Here is a 16,039-nt window from a genome sequence, read left to right as displayed (position 1 = left end):
GTGCACCACTTCAGCACTGCTGAAAAGCATGATGCTCAAAAGAGACTCATTTCAATAAATTATAATTAATGCCAGCTTGAGTCCCAACAAAATGTGTGGCTTACAGAGGTTGTTCTCTTGTTACTGCAACCATTTCTGATACTATCTGAAAGTAATACTTGATGTGTACCAGAATAAAAGACCCTGTGTGGAAGTTTAGCACATTAATCCTTGAACACAACTAATCCAGGGCAATTCAAGAGGATTTTTAGTATTCTTGAATATGAGTATATATAATATAATATAGCTATTTAACTCTACTGAATGAATTATTAAAACATGCAATATTTCCAAGCACTTCAGAAAGATTTCTCAGTGAAGCTCGAACTTTGTTAACAGTATTATGCTTAAAAATTAAATGCAGCAACATCAAAATATCAACTGGAACACAGAAGTGTCTTAGTCACAAAGTAATGATGCACAGCTAGGAGAGCTGCAACTTGCAATGCCGTATTTTCAGAGGTAAGTAAACGTTTGGAACCCCATTCTCCCCCAGTAAATACAAAATTCAAAGGAGAGATAGGAAGTACTTAAGAAACAGCATTCAGTTAGACAAGAGAAATTTTGAGAATACCTGGAAAGAATTAGGGGAAAGAATGAATTGAGACTGTATGAAAGTTGGGGGATAGTATTGGCAGAATAAAATATGCTATGGTGGCCTTTATTATTACATAGACACACAACTTGCATGCACCATGACTTTGGGCAGGCAGAACACTTTTTTTTTTTCCACCTCATCTAATCATTTAAGAACTGTAGCAGGCCAGTTTACAAGCATTTTTAAACTTAGGTGCAAGCAAGAATATCAGAATGCACGTTTCCAGATTTTGTCTTTAAAGAATTCATGTGTTTCAGAATGTTTTCACCTATTATCTTATAGAATAAAAGAAAATATTTCTAGCCTCCAAAGACTTTTGAATAATCACTATTCCTGTTCAACCATGGAAAGAAACTTATGCAGAACTTTGGCCCTGAGGGAATGATAACATATTTTCTCCCAAGTGGCAGCCTAAAACTAGAAAACTTTATAAATTTTTGTTGAAAATATGGTATTGCAGTCATGAGCTTCTATTCAAAGCAAATAGAAAGCTTGCTCAAGGACGACACGAACAAACACCAGATTGGCACTCTATGAATGATTCAGCACAGGATGATGCTTTTCTGAATGGGAAGGGTTCAAGAGCACTCAATCTGTGCAGGAACACAACCTGACCTCTCCACCATCTGCCGTTTCTTGTGTCTAACTTTGCTGGCCTCCCTGATTGCTTCCCATTTCTTCCAGTCTTCTTCACTGCATGGACCTGGGATAAAATTTACTGGCTGGACGTTGCTTCCCACTTTCCAAGATTCAATCTTGCGGGTCAGCATATCATCCTTCTTATGGTGCAAAGATGGTGACAGCACTCTGCCATTGCTCTTCCTTTCTTCTGGTATCGTGTTTTTTTCAAGTAAACACAGAAATTTGGACCGGATCTCTTCTGGAAGACTCCATGGATCTGGAAACAGTGCTGGGTGATACTTGTCAGGAGCACCTGATAAAGGCACCTCTTTTTTCTGAGAGAGGACTTTACGAAAAATCATGTCATCCTTTTCCAAATCTGGAATCACAGTTTCCCCCTCTCTGGGTTGCAGAACTATCTCACCCTCTAGAGGAGGCTCCTGCTCAGAGAATTTCTTTAAATACCGGGGGTCTTGAAGAACAACTTGATTCACATGGAAAGCCCCAGTTTTCCGAACGAACAAATCATCGTTTTCCAAATCTGGATATAGATATCCATTTTCCTCATCTCCTTGCTTGCCTCCTGGTATAAAGGAAACATTCTTTCTACATTTTATGAGCCTAGGGCCAGATGTAGGATCAATTCTGGTCTCCATTTCAGAAGACACGTAGTCAGTGTATTTTTGCAGGGCCTGAAGTAACGAAAACTGACTGAAGCATATAAAACAAAAGGAGGGAAGTAAAAATATCATTAACTAGCAAGAGACAAGCAGATCACAACGTATTGCAATATACATTTGGTTTAGACTTGCAGTATCCCAAGCAGAATGACAACACCACTTGGCATTCACCACCACTGACCGTAGAGCAGCACACGCCAACCAATGCAAAGGTATCTGGCATCCTAACCTGCTCAGAAACATCACGCTTACATGCTCACACACAAAGCCAGTAGCCCTATGCAGCATGTTTACATCTTTCAGAAGGCCAGCAATTTACGGGGCTACATTAAAAGAGAAAAAAAAACCCAAACTCAACAAAACAGCAAAACAGTAATAACCAAGAAAGCACAACATCACGGGACGTGGTTTAATTTCATTTAGCTGTTGCATATCCAGCCATTTCTTTTTGATGCATCAAGAGAACAGCTCATGCAGCAGTATCAACCTGGGCTGATCAGATGACTCCAAGATTTTTCCTTCTGCAATTTGTGACAATGAGCTTCCCACATATTCAGCAGTTGGCTTATAATTCTGATCCCTTCTGCAGCTACTGTTCCAGTCAAAACTTGATCTTGGTTGATTAGCAAGAATGGTACAGCTTTGTTTGTAAGCAAATTCCTCATCCTCAGAGTCTGATCTCTTTCTACTGCGCAACAGCACAAAGAATGAGCAGAGAAAGAAGAAAAAACATGGAAGTGTACTCACTGAGTGGAATGCACAGCGGCAACAGTGCAACAGTATAACAAAAATAGTATTTCAATTTTTTTTTTTTTAAAGAAAAAATAATAAAACATATCCTGCTGCTACATCGGCAATGAAAATTTAAAAATTCAAAGTCATAGAACGACACTTTACTTAGGCTTTGCACACAGGAGAGAAACAGGCATGCATGAAAACGCACCTGAACCCTTGAATCTCTTTATACCAGGGTTTGAAAGAGGATTTCTTGATTTTTTTCCATAGCAGTTCTTCCTCTGGAGTCCAAAACTTAGGAAGAAATTTGTCAAAAGCAACAACTGTATTTGGAGCTGAAGAACTTATTAGCTTGCGAAAATAGAGATCATCTTTTTCAATGTTTGGGATGCCTACTTCTTCCTCGTCCTCATCAAAATACCCAGATAATTGTGAAGGATTGTTAACTCTTGGTTTGTTTTCCTCTTTAGTATCCAACTGCCTCTGCCTCCTCTGGTTACTGTTCAAAATATCCAATCAGTTAAGATATTTTAGGAGCAACTTGACTTAAGGAATGCAAAAAGACATGCTTTTTGGCTCAGGAGCTCAGCCTTGTGAATGAAGCATATTAGTTCTCAATTTCATCACTGCAGCACCAGAAATAATAAGATATATTAAATAAAAAAAAATTTAAAAAGAAGTTAAATGGTTATATCAACACCCTATCTCCTCTGACAAAAATACAAAATCTGACAGAAAAAGCACATCAAATTATCAGCTGCGTTAAAACGCTGATTAGAAGACTAACTTTATGGAGTTATTTAAGGGCTGCGATTTAGGTAGCGCAATAGTTACTGGATCTTGGATTAGTATCTCTGACCTCAGTGGTTCAAGCATTGCAGCTAGTGGACCAGCTGGATAACTTTCTCGCGAGCAAGATTTAGGAGAGTCATTGTGCAACATGAAATGATGTCCAGGTGCAGCAGAGCTTACAGGGCTCTTTTTGACTAGAAATCTACGATTTGCTAAGTCATCCAAAACAACGTCGGGCAGCCTTCTTTCATCTTCTGAATCAGAGCCACTGTCATACTCATGGATGATCTGGAGGGAAGTTGGATTTGTGAGCCCACACTCTGCTCTGCTATTTTGGCAGGAAGCTACAGGATTCGCTTCACGTCCACTGAGGTTGACCGAAACAGGAATAGAATGAAGACAGTGAAGTCATGAAGGCAATGGTGAAATTCAAGAACTGCCCACTAATCTCATCTGTATGCATCAAGAAGCCGGACAACTGAAATTCACCACTATATTTTGGAAGCTTTAACAACCAACTAAAACCGTAGGTCTGTCTCTCGTGAACTTGCATTTAAGACCATTTAAATACATCTGGAGTCTGACCAGCTTCAAAACATTACTCAAACATAAAAAAAACCCCATAAAAAAACCAAAACCAAAAACCAAAGCACACAACCATACCAAAACGTCCCCCTCGATAAAACATGGAAAATCAAATACTTGTCTTTTTATTGCAGCAAGAGAAGCTTTTCTTTAACTAATAAAGAAGTAACATAGTTTAAAAGTTCTAAATCAAAGCCCACTTTACTAAAACCATACATCAGTACCTTGAAAATGTTCCATCTGACTCAGTGAAAACAGGACTTGCCCAGCTCCTCCTGTTGTCCTCATTCTTCTCTGTCCTCCTCTTCCTTAAAGGTGCTGGCACATATGCTGTCTGCTTGTTTTTGTTGGGTAAGAAACGATTGAAGTCAGTGGTGGGTTTTGGTTCAATCACAGAAATCCTACGGTAAGACCTGTCATCTTTATGGGAGTCATGCATTTTGGAAGGCAGTTCCGAGTCTGTGTCACTGTCACAACCTTAGAAGAAAGTGGAAAAAAGGGAAGATACAAACATCATTCTCTAGACACTTGCTTGGAGCTAAAACTTGAATCAAAGTCCTCTAAAATCAATTTATCTCTGTATTTGAGATGTTTCAGCTGCAAATTTGCTGAGTTACTGACAGGACACTAGGAGAGGTATTTTTAGAAGTCTGTGGCAAAGCTGTGATAAGATCCGTTAAACTCAATTTAGTTTGCATGATCCTTCTGCATTTGTTCCATTCTTTCATTATCACTGCTCCCTGCAGGAAACAAAGTGCTGGGCTCCAGACTGAAGACAAAATAACAGCACAGAAAATTTTTAATTAAATAGTGTCTGCAAGATAAATTTACTAACAAAGATGAGTTAACAGCAATGTGCTCATCTCACCAGATTAACATCCAGTAGAAGCCCAGGGTACATCACATTTGTAACATGGCTAAATGTTGCCTTTCACAGATCAGCAATGCTCCATGGAGCCTCTGTTCAATGATTTTCACACAATCCAAAACCACAATTTTTGTGACTTAAGACTACAAATTGAACTTTGGTTCTTTGGTTCTGGTTCTGAAACACAGGCTAGACTGCTGCTTCAGGGATCCAGTGTCACTCTCTTCTTGTTACCTTTATTTTCATGACAAACTACTAAAAGTAACAAATACTATTCAGTATTTAACCTAGGTGGGAATAACCTTACTGAATATTCACAAATGAAGTAAAGATAGAGTGGTTTGACACAGTCACCCTAAGAACAAGGCAAGAGACTTTTGCAACTTAGGAATTTTAGATGATCCCATCCAGATGTAATTTTCAGCTATTTCCCTTACAGAAGTCTGGGAATATACCCTGGACATACACACACCCTAATGTGACAGTGAGAGCAGAAGTTTCAGCAAGGCCTCCTAGGAAAATCTGTATGAGAAGTCCTTTTTTTCTACCAACCGTTAAAGGTCAATATTTGCTTAAGCAAAATGCAACTGCAGCAAAACTAGAGTTGACTTTCAAGCTGGTTTAATACTGGATATCCAACTACCAGGTCCATACATTGTCTTCTCCCACATTCATAAGACACATGTCAACAAAAGATTTTAGAGAGGAAAACATACCTTCACTGCCACCTTTCAAGGTTATATCTGATGAAAAGCTTGTGCAGGATCTTGAGCCAAGAGAGTCCAAGCTATCAAAGGAATCGTCTCTTTTATGAGTGGCTGAAGATGGAAAAGGCTCTCCACGGTCAACGTACCAAATATCACCGTACCCACTATCTCGGCCACTTCTGCTCAGCTGGCTGGACTCTTCAAGTGCCTACAAGAGTAAGTTTGAAAGGTTGCTTTTAATAATTTAGGGTGCAAATGCTACTCATGAGCATTTTGAATTTACAAACAAACTTCAACAAAGACTACTACAGAACTCTAAAACACACAACACATACAACAACTTGAACCAGGAGACTTGATAAAAGGTCTTAAATGTCTTTCATTTCAGCCAAAGAGGATTGAGATAGGGCTCTTCAGAATCTAGCACATCAAGTAGAGCAGATGGATTCTGAAACTCATATGGGTAGCAGGAGAACCAATGTAAGCTAAAAACCATTCCTGTCATAAAGAACTTGATAGCAAGCAAAACAAATAAACTACTATGTCCTCCAAACTGAGAAGAAAATGAAACCCTCAAGAGACTGTTTAGAGTTGCCACAGTATAACAAACTACAAACTTCAGGCTATTTGTTTAGTTTCCTTTTTTGGATTTCTTACCTTAGTGAATGCTTGCCCTAATAATTTCTCAAAAGCTTTAAGATCGAGGTATGGACCATTATAATCAGGGTCACCTTGAGCTTTTCTCCCAAGCCAGTATAACGTAATCAAAACCTAAAAACAAACAGAAAAAAACCCCCTGAATACAAACTTAATTACTTTCCTCTCATGCCATGTGCCAGTGTAAAAGAATCTCAGCATGCTATTAGAGATGTTTCCACAATGAACTGCAAAATCTTGCATACAGCATTAGCTATGATTGACACCAAAAAAAACCAATTAAAGACTATCATCATGCCTCTCATATATTTCAAGTAAGCAGATATAGGTACTGTTTTTAATTATTACAATGACTTGGGAAAGTATGCTGCACACAGAGATCATTGTAGAATGGCATTAATTTGCATCATATAAATCAACAGTTGAAGAATAAGTTAAATATGATAGTACCATAAACAGAAACATTTAAAAATAATTAATCACAATTAATGTGAAACTGTCTTACATTTTTCACTCTTCTGTTGGTTTCCTCCGGTCTGAAGCAGGGCAGAGATTGAGAAAAAGAAAAGAAAACAAAATATTTTACAATTGCTGACTTAAAATTCAATTATTATTCAAGATGTAAAAAGTTTCTAAACCAATTATCAGTCAATATAAAATATGCAACTATGACTGATCCAAAAGAAATAAGAAGCACTTCACTTTAAATACAGTCATAAGTCTGTACTATTGCAATCATTCCATGTAAAGTGAGAAGCTAGTCAATCTATCTATTACAGTTTCTGTTTTGAGAGGTGCACAGAAAGCCTCTAGGCATTTTTAATTAGCTCTTGTTTAGTTACCAACAAAATAGAAGTAGAAAACAAGCTTTCCCAAGACTTTGGGAAATATAGCCTCTATTAGCCAGTGAGATGACAATCATAGAATGGTTTGGGTTGGAAGGGCCCTTAAAGATCATCTACTTCCACTCCTCTGTCATGGGCAGGGCCACCTTCCCCTAGACCACGGTGCTGAAAGCCCCATCCAACCCGGCTTTGGAACCCTTACAGGGATGGGGCATCCACCACATGTCTGGACAATCCGTGCCAGTGCCTCCCCACCCTCAGAGCAGAGAATTTCTTCCCAATAGCCAATCTAAACTGACCCTCTCATTTCAGTCTTTCCCCCTTGGACCTATCACTACATGTCCCTATAAAAAGTCTCTCTCAAGATTTCTTGTAGGCTCGTTTTAGCTGCTGGAAGGCTGCTACGAGGTATCCCTGGAGCCTTCTCTTTTCCAGCCTGAATAACCTCAGTTTTTCAATTCCATCTGAAATTGTACTGCTTTCTAAATTATTTGCCTTGGACAACAGAGAACACTTTAGCCAAGAGTAAACTTTTCAAACCAAAAAATGGGAAACTGAAACCAGGACATCTGGAGAGAGCTGATGTAGGGCTGAAAGGATAGGTTTGGGTTCTTTTATAAAAATACATTTTTCAAAAAATATTAAATACATATGCAATCACTAACATTAGGGAACTTTTTAATATATACATCCAGTCTGTAGCACACCTTGGAAGTATACCAACAGACACTCATAGTGGTCCTGTTCTCCTCCTGCTCATTTTAAGAGCAAGAAGAAGAAACTTCTTGAATGGGAGGCTTCAAAAGCCTCCTGGTCCCCAGGTATAAATATTCAGGATGGACTGCAATGGTTGAACAACATTGCTGCCTGCAGCACCAGCTGTTATGGAAGAGCAAATGGCTTAAAAACACCAGAACAGCTCTTCACCTGCCCCCGATGTTGGTTTGGAGCTGGTTCAGCTGCAAACTTCACACACAGAACAGTGATGGGGTTCAAACAGAAAAGCAGAAACTTCATATACAGCAGTGAAAAAAACCTATTCAGAGCTCTCTTACATGTCAGACCAACAATGTGTCAAGGTACTTATCCTTTTTCTGTCTGTCTAGGAACACAAAGGTTACAGGAAAAAAAAAGGAGAATAAACCATTCAGGAAACAGTAACAAGTTAGTGTAATGACGACAGGGCCCGGTCAGCCTAAGCATCATTCTTCATGGAAATGGAATAGTCAATGAGACATGACAATTTGTGTCAGGGACACAGACCACCCCAGCCCTTCCCGTCTCCTCTTTCTTCCTATTTTGAGGGCACCTGCTCCAACTCAGTGGCTCTAATTGCATTGCCCATCCTCACATCATAAAGAAATCAGGCTATCAGGAACACAAAGTCCTGAGATGGGTCTGACCTGCACACTCCTTGCCTGTATCTCCCTTAGTATCTCATGCCAGAGATGCTTCTGGCTTTGTAGCCAGTGACCTCTTTCCCACAGATAAGGAAGAACCCTCCTCCTTTAATGTGAAATATTTACACTTTGTTTGTTTTTTAATCCTTTCCCAAACCCATTGTTATCAACTGATAACACTGATAATTCACTCAAGACTATTTTTGAAGAAAAAAAGTCCCTCTTTTCATACAGTAGGCTAATTTTTTTGCCAGTGTCCATGTTGCAGGGCACACCACAGCTGTGACCTGAGGTGCTACTAGAGACAAGCTGATTTCCCAAGCAGAGAATGGAAAACTATTCTTATATCAACATTACACTTCTTAGACTCAGTGGAGAGTATTTTAAAGATTATAATTCTTTACCCTCAATTCCTTTTGTTAGCAGAATTTCTGCTTTTGTTTGCAATTATAAAGGTGGAGGCCCTTGCTAAGGATGCCTTAAAGTTTGCTCCCAAACTTCAGCAGCCCAGTAAGGAGTGGAAAGCTCTACTCTTAGCTGGGAGGAGCATGTACCCAAAAGGCTGCCTGCCTTCATGTAGACCAAAGCTACAAGACTGAACACAATTATGTCCACTTCTGCTGTCCTTGAGTTCTCTGGGATAATTCTGTTTTGCAACAGGAGCAATGTTTAGCTGTCTTGATATTCCAATAAAATTTCCTTACTGGAATAACCATAAATACACTAGGCCTGTGTACTTGGACTAAAACCAACATAAAACTTAGGACGTTCAGGTAAACAAGTCAGTTTGACACCAAAAATGCAAGCAGGGAGATATTTCACAGACTTGAATGACAGACCCTGCTTCATTCCTGTTTACTCTGCTAACAAACAGACAAGTTGTTTACTCTTCATTCGGGAAGTTTCTTCACTTTCTTCAATAGCATTACTGCTCTCCTTCTCTGAATTGCATCTGTTGGTTTCTAAACCTTTCCAATAACTTGTCACGGTAGACACAGTCAGAGCAGAAGAAGAGAAGGAAAAAACCAAGAGAAAACCCTGCTGATCTAGCACTGTTCCTCATTTTTATATGCATGTATTAATTATTTGATGGAGCGTAACCAAGGAAAAGGATGATCCTGAATAATGAATGTACTGTCCTAGAATCTGTGTTAAATTATAGGTATATAATTTCTTTTTTGGACAAAAAATCCTGATTAAAGAAGACATGTTGTTACCTTAATGGAAGGTCTTAAAATTAATATTTGAGCTACAAATTTCACAGCTACCTCTCCTTTGAGGCATGCAACTTGCAGAAGATGTAGTTTGGATCTGCTTGCTAACATTCTCTGTGTGAAATAAGAGCCTTTAAAGCCTTTATATGTACAACCTGTCCAACCTCATCTGTGTTTAGTTGCACATGCCATTGCCAGGACTCCATTTAAAATATTTATTGGGTAAATATCTATTGGTTAGAAGAGTGATAAAAACTGAAGAGCTTTTAGGAGGAATGAACTTTTCCTCCTGATTTTTTTTTTTTTTTTTTTTTTTTTTTTTTTTTTTTTTTTTTTTTTTTTTTTTTTTTGAGTGAGTGAGTGAGTGAGTGAGTATCAAAACAGAAAAAAACCCAAGGCTTTTAACGCAATTGTAATAAATGAAAATCCAATATGGAATGATTCTATGATGCAGAAGTTCTTCATGAAGTGTTATAAAATTGCAACCACTGTGCAATCTATGCAAATAATTCACCTGGGGTCTTGTGTATAACTCTGAATGACTATGGTTCATAGGAGGGGAGAGGATAGAGGCACCATCCACAAGCATAGCAAATTCCTTGCTGCTGGAAGAAGAGGCACGACTCTACAACTTTTCTGACAAACTGTTACCTAACAGCAAGCTCCTGCTCCCACCTCCAGCTCCCCTCTGCAATCCTGGCTCTAAATACACAGGGCTCCAGCACTCAGTTTCTCACACTGTATTTGGATAAACCATTTAGAAGATGGAGTACAAGAACTTCAGCAGTGTAGCTTTTAAGCTTTTTAAGCACTCTTGGACACTTATAAGCTTATTTTAAACATAAGTCTATAGCACTGGAGTGTGCACACAACTGCTTGTAGAGACATTTCTCATACAACAGCTAACTTAGGAACTGATTGGGTAGCTCACTTGCTAAAGCATCTTCATCAATGCAAATAAATGCCAATACTACATTTGGGTACTGTGAAAGAAGCCTGCTCTTTCCTGTTTTCATCCAAAGTTGTCATAGTTTATGTTAATCATACCCTTTATGAATATTGGTGTAACCCAATTTCTGGTTTGAATAAGTGCATACTTATTAGGTGGGCTGCTGCTTTGCTCAGGAGGGCACAGCCAAGGCTGCATCTTAAAACTAATCTGCTGAAAGAATTCAGTTCCTCCCCACAATGCAGTGCAACACTAATTACTAAATCACTTCGTGTATTTTTAAACATTAACTTCTCTGTCTTCCCACAGGTTTTTTGTATCTCCTTTCATTAACTTTGCTAAAGATGTCTGAACTAAGCAAAGAAAGCTGCTAAGCAGAGCAGTTAAGATGTTGCTGGAAAAAAATTATTATAAATGCTTCATCTGCTCCTGCCACAGTCTCTGCATTTAAGCATTCATTCTGAAGCTTAAAAGAAAACCAACACCAATCTACCTATCCTAACCTCAACAGCAAATTCCAGGTAACAAAGAGGTATCAAAACTGTAAAAGTAGAATCCTACTTCACAAAGCACGAACCTTAAATGTTGGCAGTGGTATTAATAAAAGTTTACATACAACTTCAAGATTAGCCACCCTGGAGAAGATCTCCTTATCACCACATGAAAGTCTAAGGGCCACGAGATAACAACACGTGGGGGATATTATGATAGTAATTGTGAAGCACAGCCGCATAAATCTGAGTTGAATGCTGATGAAAAAAGATGTGAAATAACCACCTGTGGAGAAATAATACCTTCTGTGTAAATCATCTCATCTACGTCAATCCCTCAGCAAACAGAAGAAAGACAAATGGGACAGGAACAGCTTTCACTTGTTGGCATGTGATAAGGCTTGGGGCTAAATACCTGTGTTACATTTGAACACAACACATACTGACAAACATCACTTCAGCCAATATGGACCAACAGATATTTCTCTAACAAAGACCCCTCTACAAGAATAAAGCAAAGTGACACGGCAGATCAGCACGCTGAGCCACAGCTCAAGGAATTTACTCTCAGCTCCACTGTTTGCTCAAGGTTAAACAGCAGAATTAGTCACCAAGGCCCTAGCCTGGCAATACAAAGGCTTTGGCAGCAGCTCCAGCTGAAGGATTTCCTGGTCCCCTTCTCTCTTCCAGCCACTCCTGTTTGCTGCCCCCGTGGTTATGCCAACACAACCCTGAATCACACTGTGGTTCCATGCTGCCAGAGGGCTACACCTGTTTCTGTGGGTTTTTCCTAATATACATTTTCAACCTCTGAAATGGCTTGCTGGTCTGTTTTAGATCATGCTCATACAAGCAATTGCACCAGCACTGTGGCAGGGACAACATGCTGCAGGCAGGGGTCTTGGTGGAGGAGGACTTTGCTCCAGACACCAGTATCATGAGAACCCCCATGTGATGACCTTGAAACAGAGGTGTTCTGTGCTTCCCCTTTTTAAGGAGTGATGAAAGCTTGCTGGGATTATTTTAATGTGTTTTGAGGCATTTCAAATTAAAATAAAAATAAAAATTTGTAGGCAATCATACATCTTAGAAGAGCTAGCAGGCCACAGTACTTTTAAGAAATTGTGAACTAGACTTCAGCCAATTATAAAATATATCCACTGACAGCTACAGACACCTCTCCAGTGCCTCCATACAAAAGAGTAGTACATTTTAAGAAGCTATATATATATATTTTTTTTTTACTTATTTCAAAACTTTGAAACAACAAACTCAATAGTTTGGATTTTGTTTTTCTGACACACAATACAGTTTTGTTTTCCCACATCCTAACACATATTAAATTCCAGCAACTGGCAACTCACAATGTCAAATCTACTTTAACACTTCACTTTATTATTTTCCAGGAAGAACAATGTGGAGCTCAAGACCATATCCAAAATACCAGAATCCTGAGCAATATTCTGGAAGATTGTTTTAAAGCATCCTGTTCAGAGAAGGGTCTGTTTCTCATATAGAAACATCTTTAAATATAGTTATCAATTGACGATTTAAAATAAAAAACCAAAACCAACCAACAAAGAAGCAAGTTTGAACAGAGATTCCTCCTCCCCAAAATGAGGGTTAGCTGCCAAGAATACATGTGGTCCTGTCCAAAGAGATAAGACAAATCTGAACCCATTTAAGGGTGAAAGAGGGAACAGAGACACTCCTACTGATAGAAAGGAATGTGCCAGTGACAAATGCACCCTGCCCAGTGCCAAACCCATCCCTTGGTGATGAATACTTCAGAAACCCCAACAGCTGCCAACCCTGTTTTCTGTCCCTTCCTCTGAACTACAGATCTCACCAACACAAAACTTGAGCAGATTGCTGTTTAAAAACAAGTATTGGTACTCTCCCTTTGAGCTTCCATCCATCAAGGCAGCAGTCACATCTCCAAGATGCCTTTTGAAGGGCTTGGAAGAGCCTGGGAGCTGCAGCAGATCAGCTGACTACAGAAAAGCCCACTCCCCAACTCCTTGCCAAGCTCCAGGCACTCTAGCCCTACACCGACCAGCTTCACTTACGGTTCTGAGGAAGATGTCAGAGGATTTGGAGGACTCCTGACCCCCGCCGGGTATTGCCGTGCAGGAGATGAACACTGCCTGTCCAGCTAGCAGCGGGCTCCTGCTAAATTTCAACCTCTTTGGCCACCTACTCAGCTGCTATTAATATTGCTGTTATCGGATTTCACTGAATTCCCACGTGCTGCTGAGAATAGAAAGGCTCCAATGGAAGATGTGGTTGCTGCATGGGTACAGAAACATGAGGACATTCCTCCAGCACTTGGATTCTTAGCAAATTGATATTCAACCCTGAGAGTCACAGTTCACTGCCGAGAATGCTGGAAATAAACCAGCTATGGCTGCAGAGTCAGAGAACAGCTTTTGGAAACACACCTTTCTGTTTGACTATTGAAAGCACATACCTTTTCCATAGCAACACATCCACTGGAGCCAGTGCCTCTCACACCATAGCAGCACACAGATTCAGGTATAAAACGAGAGCAGAGAGCATTTCTCCGTGCCCCTATGGAACCCCTGTCTGACAGCAAGGAACTCCATGGGCCCTGATGAATGAGTAGCCTGTCTCCACCCCATGCCCCCACCTACTAATGCTGAGGGGTGGAGGAGAAATGCTCAAGAAGGGAAAGGCAGGGAGGGAACAGAGCCAGCCAACACCCTCCATGGGAACACATCACCATCCATGGCTTCAGAGCCTGTCTTCTCACACTACCTCTTCAGCATGGTGCTTCCTTGTTGATCTCACCCATTATGCCTCCACACCATTCTGAAATCCCTTATCAAAACAAAACCAGGCACTTCTAGAAAAGTGCATCAACCCCAGCAAGTCACCAGACGATAACATTATCCATTTCCTCATGCTCTTTTCCGACCCCTCCCTGGGTGGTCCATCTCTGCCAGCTTCCTCGTATTCCAGTCTAATCTAGAGGCTCTCCCAAAGAGAAAACTAGTATCCTGTAGGGAAGACGGCACGCCTATCAAATAAAAAATAAAAAATAAAAAATAAAAATAAATCTCCCAGAAAAAAGCAGAAGAGCCTCAGTGAGAACCTGAGCACTCCCTGGCTCATTTTGGAAGGGTGAGCAGGGCAAGTGGTATGGAGCAATCACCGCAAGCTGTTGCTGCAGCAAAAAGGAGGCTGATAGGATCATGCATTTCCCTGCTCAAATATTAAGCTCTATTAAAGAAAATTAAAAGTTGGACTGGATGATCTCTGAGGTCTTTTCCAAAATAAAATGTTCAAAATTTTATAACAATTAATGTAGATTTGTTGATTGGTCCCTTTTTGTCACTTTTTCTTACTGCATTCCTAACCCCTCTAAAAACTCATCAGCTTCACTAATTACAGGCGATTAAACTGTGTATCTCTTGCACTGTTTTGTTTGCTTGGTTTTACCAGGACAAAACTAGAATGCTTTGCCAATCTATGGTGGTCACTTTTAATGCCAGATCTAGACCGGCACCTAAAAACAAAACAAAAAACAAAACAAAAAACCCATCACCACCCAGCAGGTATTTTATTTCTGAAATCTAGAGGTCACATGCCATACACTTTGGCCAAGAAACATATGAACATCCACTGACTTTTATGAACAAAGACAGACTCTCTGCACAAAGTATTAGAAGCTGTACAGTTGACTCTCAGCTCACACAGAGTGTTAGGAGTTCTCAGGTCCCTTTGTTCACACTCAAGAGGACGTTTTAATTTCAGAGGTGACATTAATTTCTTCTCAAGAGAAAAAAGCACTTTAATGCATACAGTACTTACATAAGCCATAGGTTTTTGCATCTTCCCAGGTTTTGATATTTAGATTTTGGAGCATATGATTTTGCTGCATCTCTCCTTTTATCTTCTTGCTGCCTTTCTTTTCTTTTTTGAAAACCTGTACATATTTCAGTTGACCTTTGCACAAGGATTAAATTAAATGTTCCCCCTCTACCTTTTTCCTTCCTTGTACCTCAAGAATCAACATACTTGAGCTCATCCTGTTGATCATTAGGATCATTATCCACATTTACTTCTCCTGCATTTAGTTTTAAAGATCCTATGACCTTCATTCCCTTCTACAAATCTAGACCATATTGTATACATTTTGTAGATTAATTTAAAGAGAAGTCAAGATGGGGAACATGCAATTTTGCTAACTATCTTTCCAAAACAAATAGTTGGTGTATCTGGGGAGTCACTGAAAAGTATCAGACAATTAAGATCAATTGTGTAAGTTCCTAGAAATATATTCAAAACCACAAAAATGTACAGCTGCTAGCTTGCTAAAAAATAGTTCAAGGGCATTATGAAAAAAATGTATAAAGTCTATTATTTGCTTCAGCTAAGCTGCAGCAACCATGCCAACTCACAACAATTTTTTTCAAGACATGGCCAAAACTCATTTTCTCTACTGCCTGATGCCTCTTTGCCATTATGAAGTGTTTCCAAAGCCATTGTCTTTTTTTACTCCCAACTCTCACACCTAACTGGAATATTTCACCATCCCCACTTTCCACACACAGATTTTAGAGGTATTCTTTTAGAATAGCCCTCAATACTGACCACATTAATTCTCCGTAAGCCTTGATGAGACATGTCTGTACCAATTCCAGGTATGGATAAACAAGTCACTTCAAGGTAAATTAGGGTAAAAAATTTTCCATCTACCAACTACTCCTAGCAACTGCCTATGTGCACTCTCTACACTCAACCCCCAGATTAACACAATTGTTCAATTTGGATGAAGCATTCAGAGGTGGTCCCTCAGGAAGAGCTAGAATTTGGCAGGTTATACAACATTGCT

At 39.6% G+C, this 16,039-nt stretch overlaps 1 protein-coding gene across 10 annotated transcripts in view; it reads right to left on the bottom strand.

Annotated features, from left to right (window-relative positions):
* Positions 1–16,039, bottom strand: part of LMO7 (LIM domain 7) — a 131,308-nt gene that overhangs the window by 38,340 nt on the left and 76,929 nt on the right. For 9 of the 10 annotated variants that reach the window (XM_063392232.1, XM_063392230.1, XM_063392233.1 and 6 more), the window contains 4 exons: positions 6,788–6,818; positions 6,283–6,396; positions 5,635–5,833; positions 4,275–4,527 (listed from right to left, as the gene is read on the bottom strand). In XM_063392232.1, the coding sequence (XP_063248302.1) occupies positions 4,275–4,527; positions 5,635–5,833; positions 6,283–6,396; positions 6,788–6,818 (597 nt within the window). Of the gene's footprint in view, positions 1–1,252; positions 1,970–2,881; positions 3,173–4,274; positions 4,528–5,634; positions 5,834–6,282; positions 6,397–6,787; positions 6,819–16,039 lie in introns of all 10 variants that reach the window. The other variant, XM_063392238.1, reaches the window with a different exon arrangement.

Source organism: Prinia subflava, chromosome 3 (assembly GCF_021018805.1).
Source record: "Prinia subflava isolate CZ2003 ecotype Zambia chromosome 3, Cam_Psub_1.2, whole genome shotgun sequence".
Classification (NCBI taxonomy): domain Eukaryota; kingdom Metazoa; phylum Chordata; class Aves; order Passeriformes; family Cisticolidae; genus Prinia; species Prinia subflava.
Note: the sequence above shows the minus strand (reverse complement) of the source record. Positions and strands in the feature narration are given on the sequence as shown.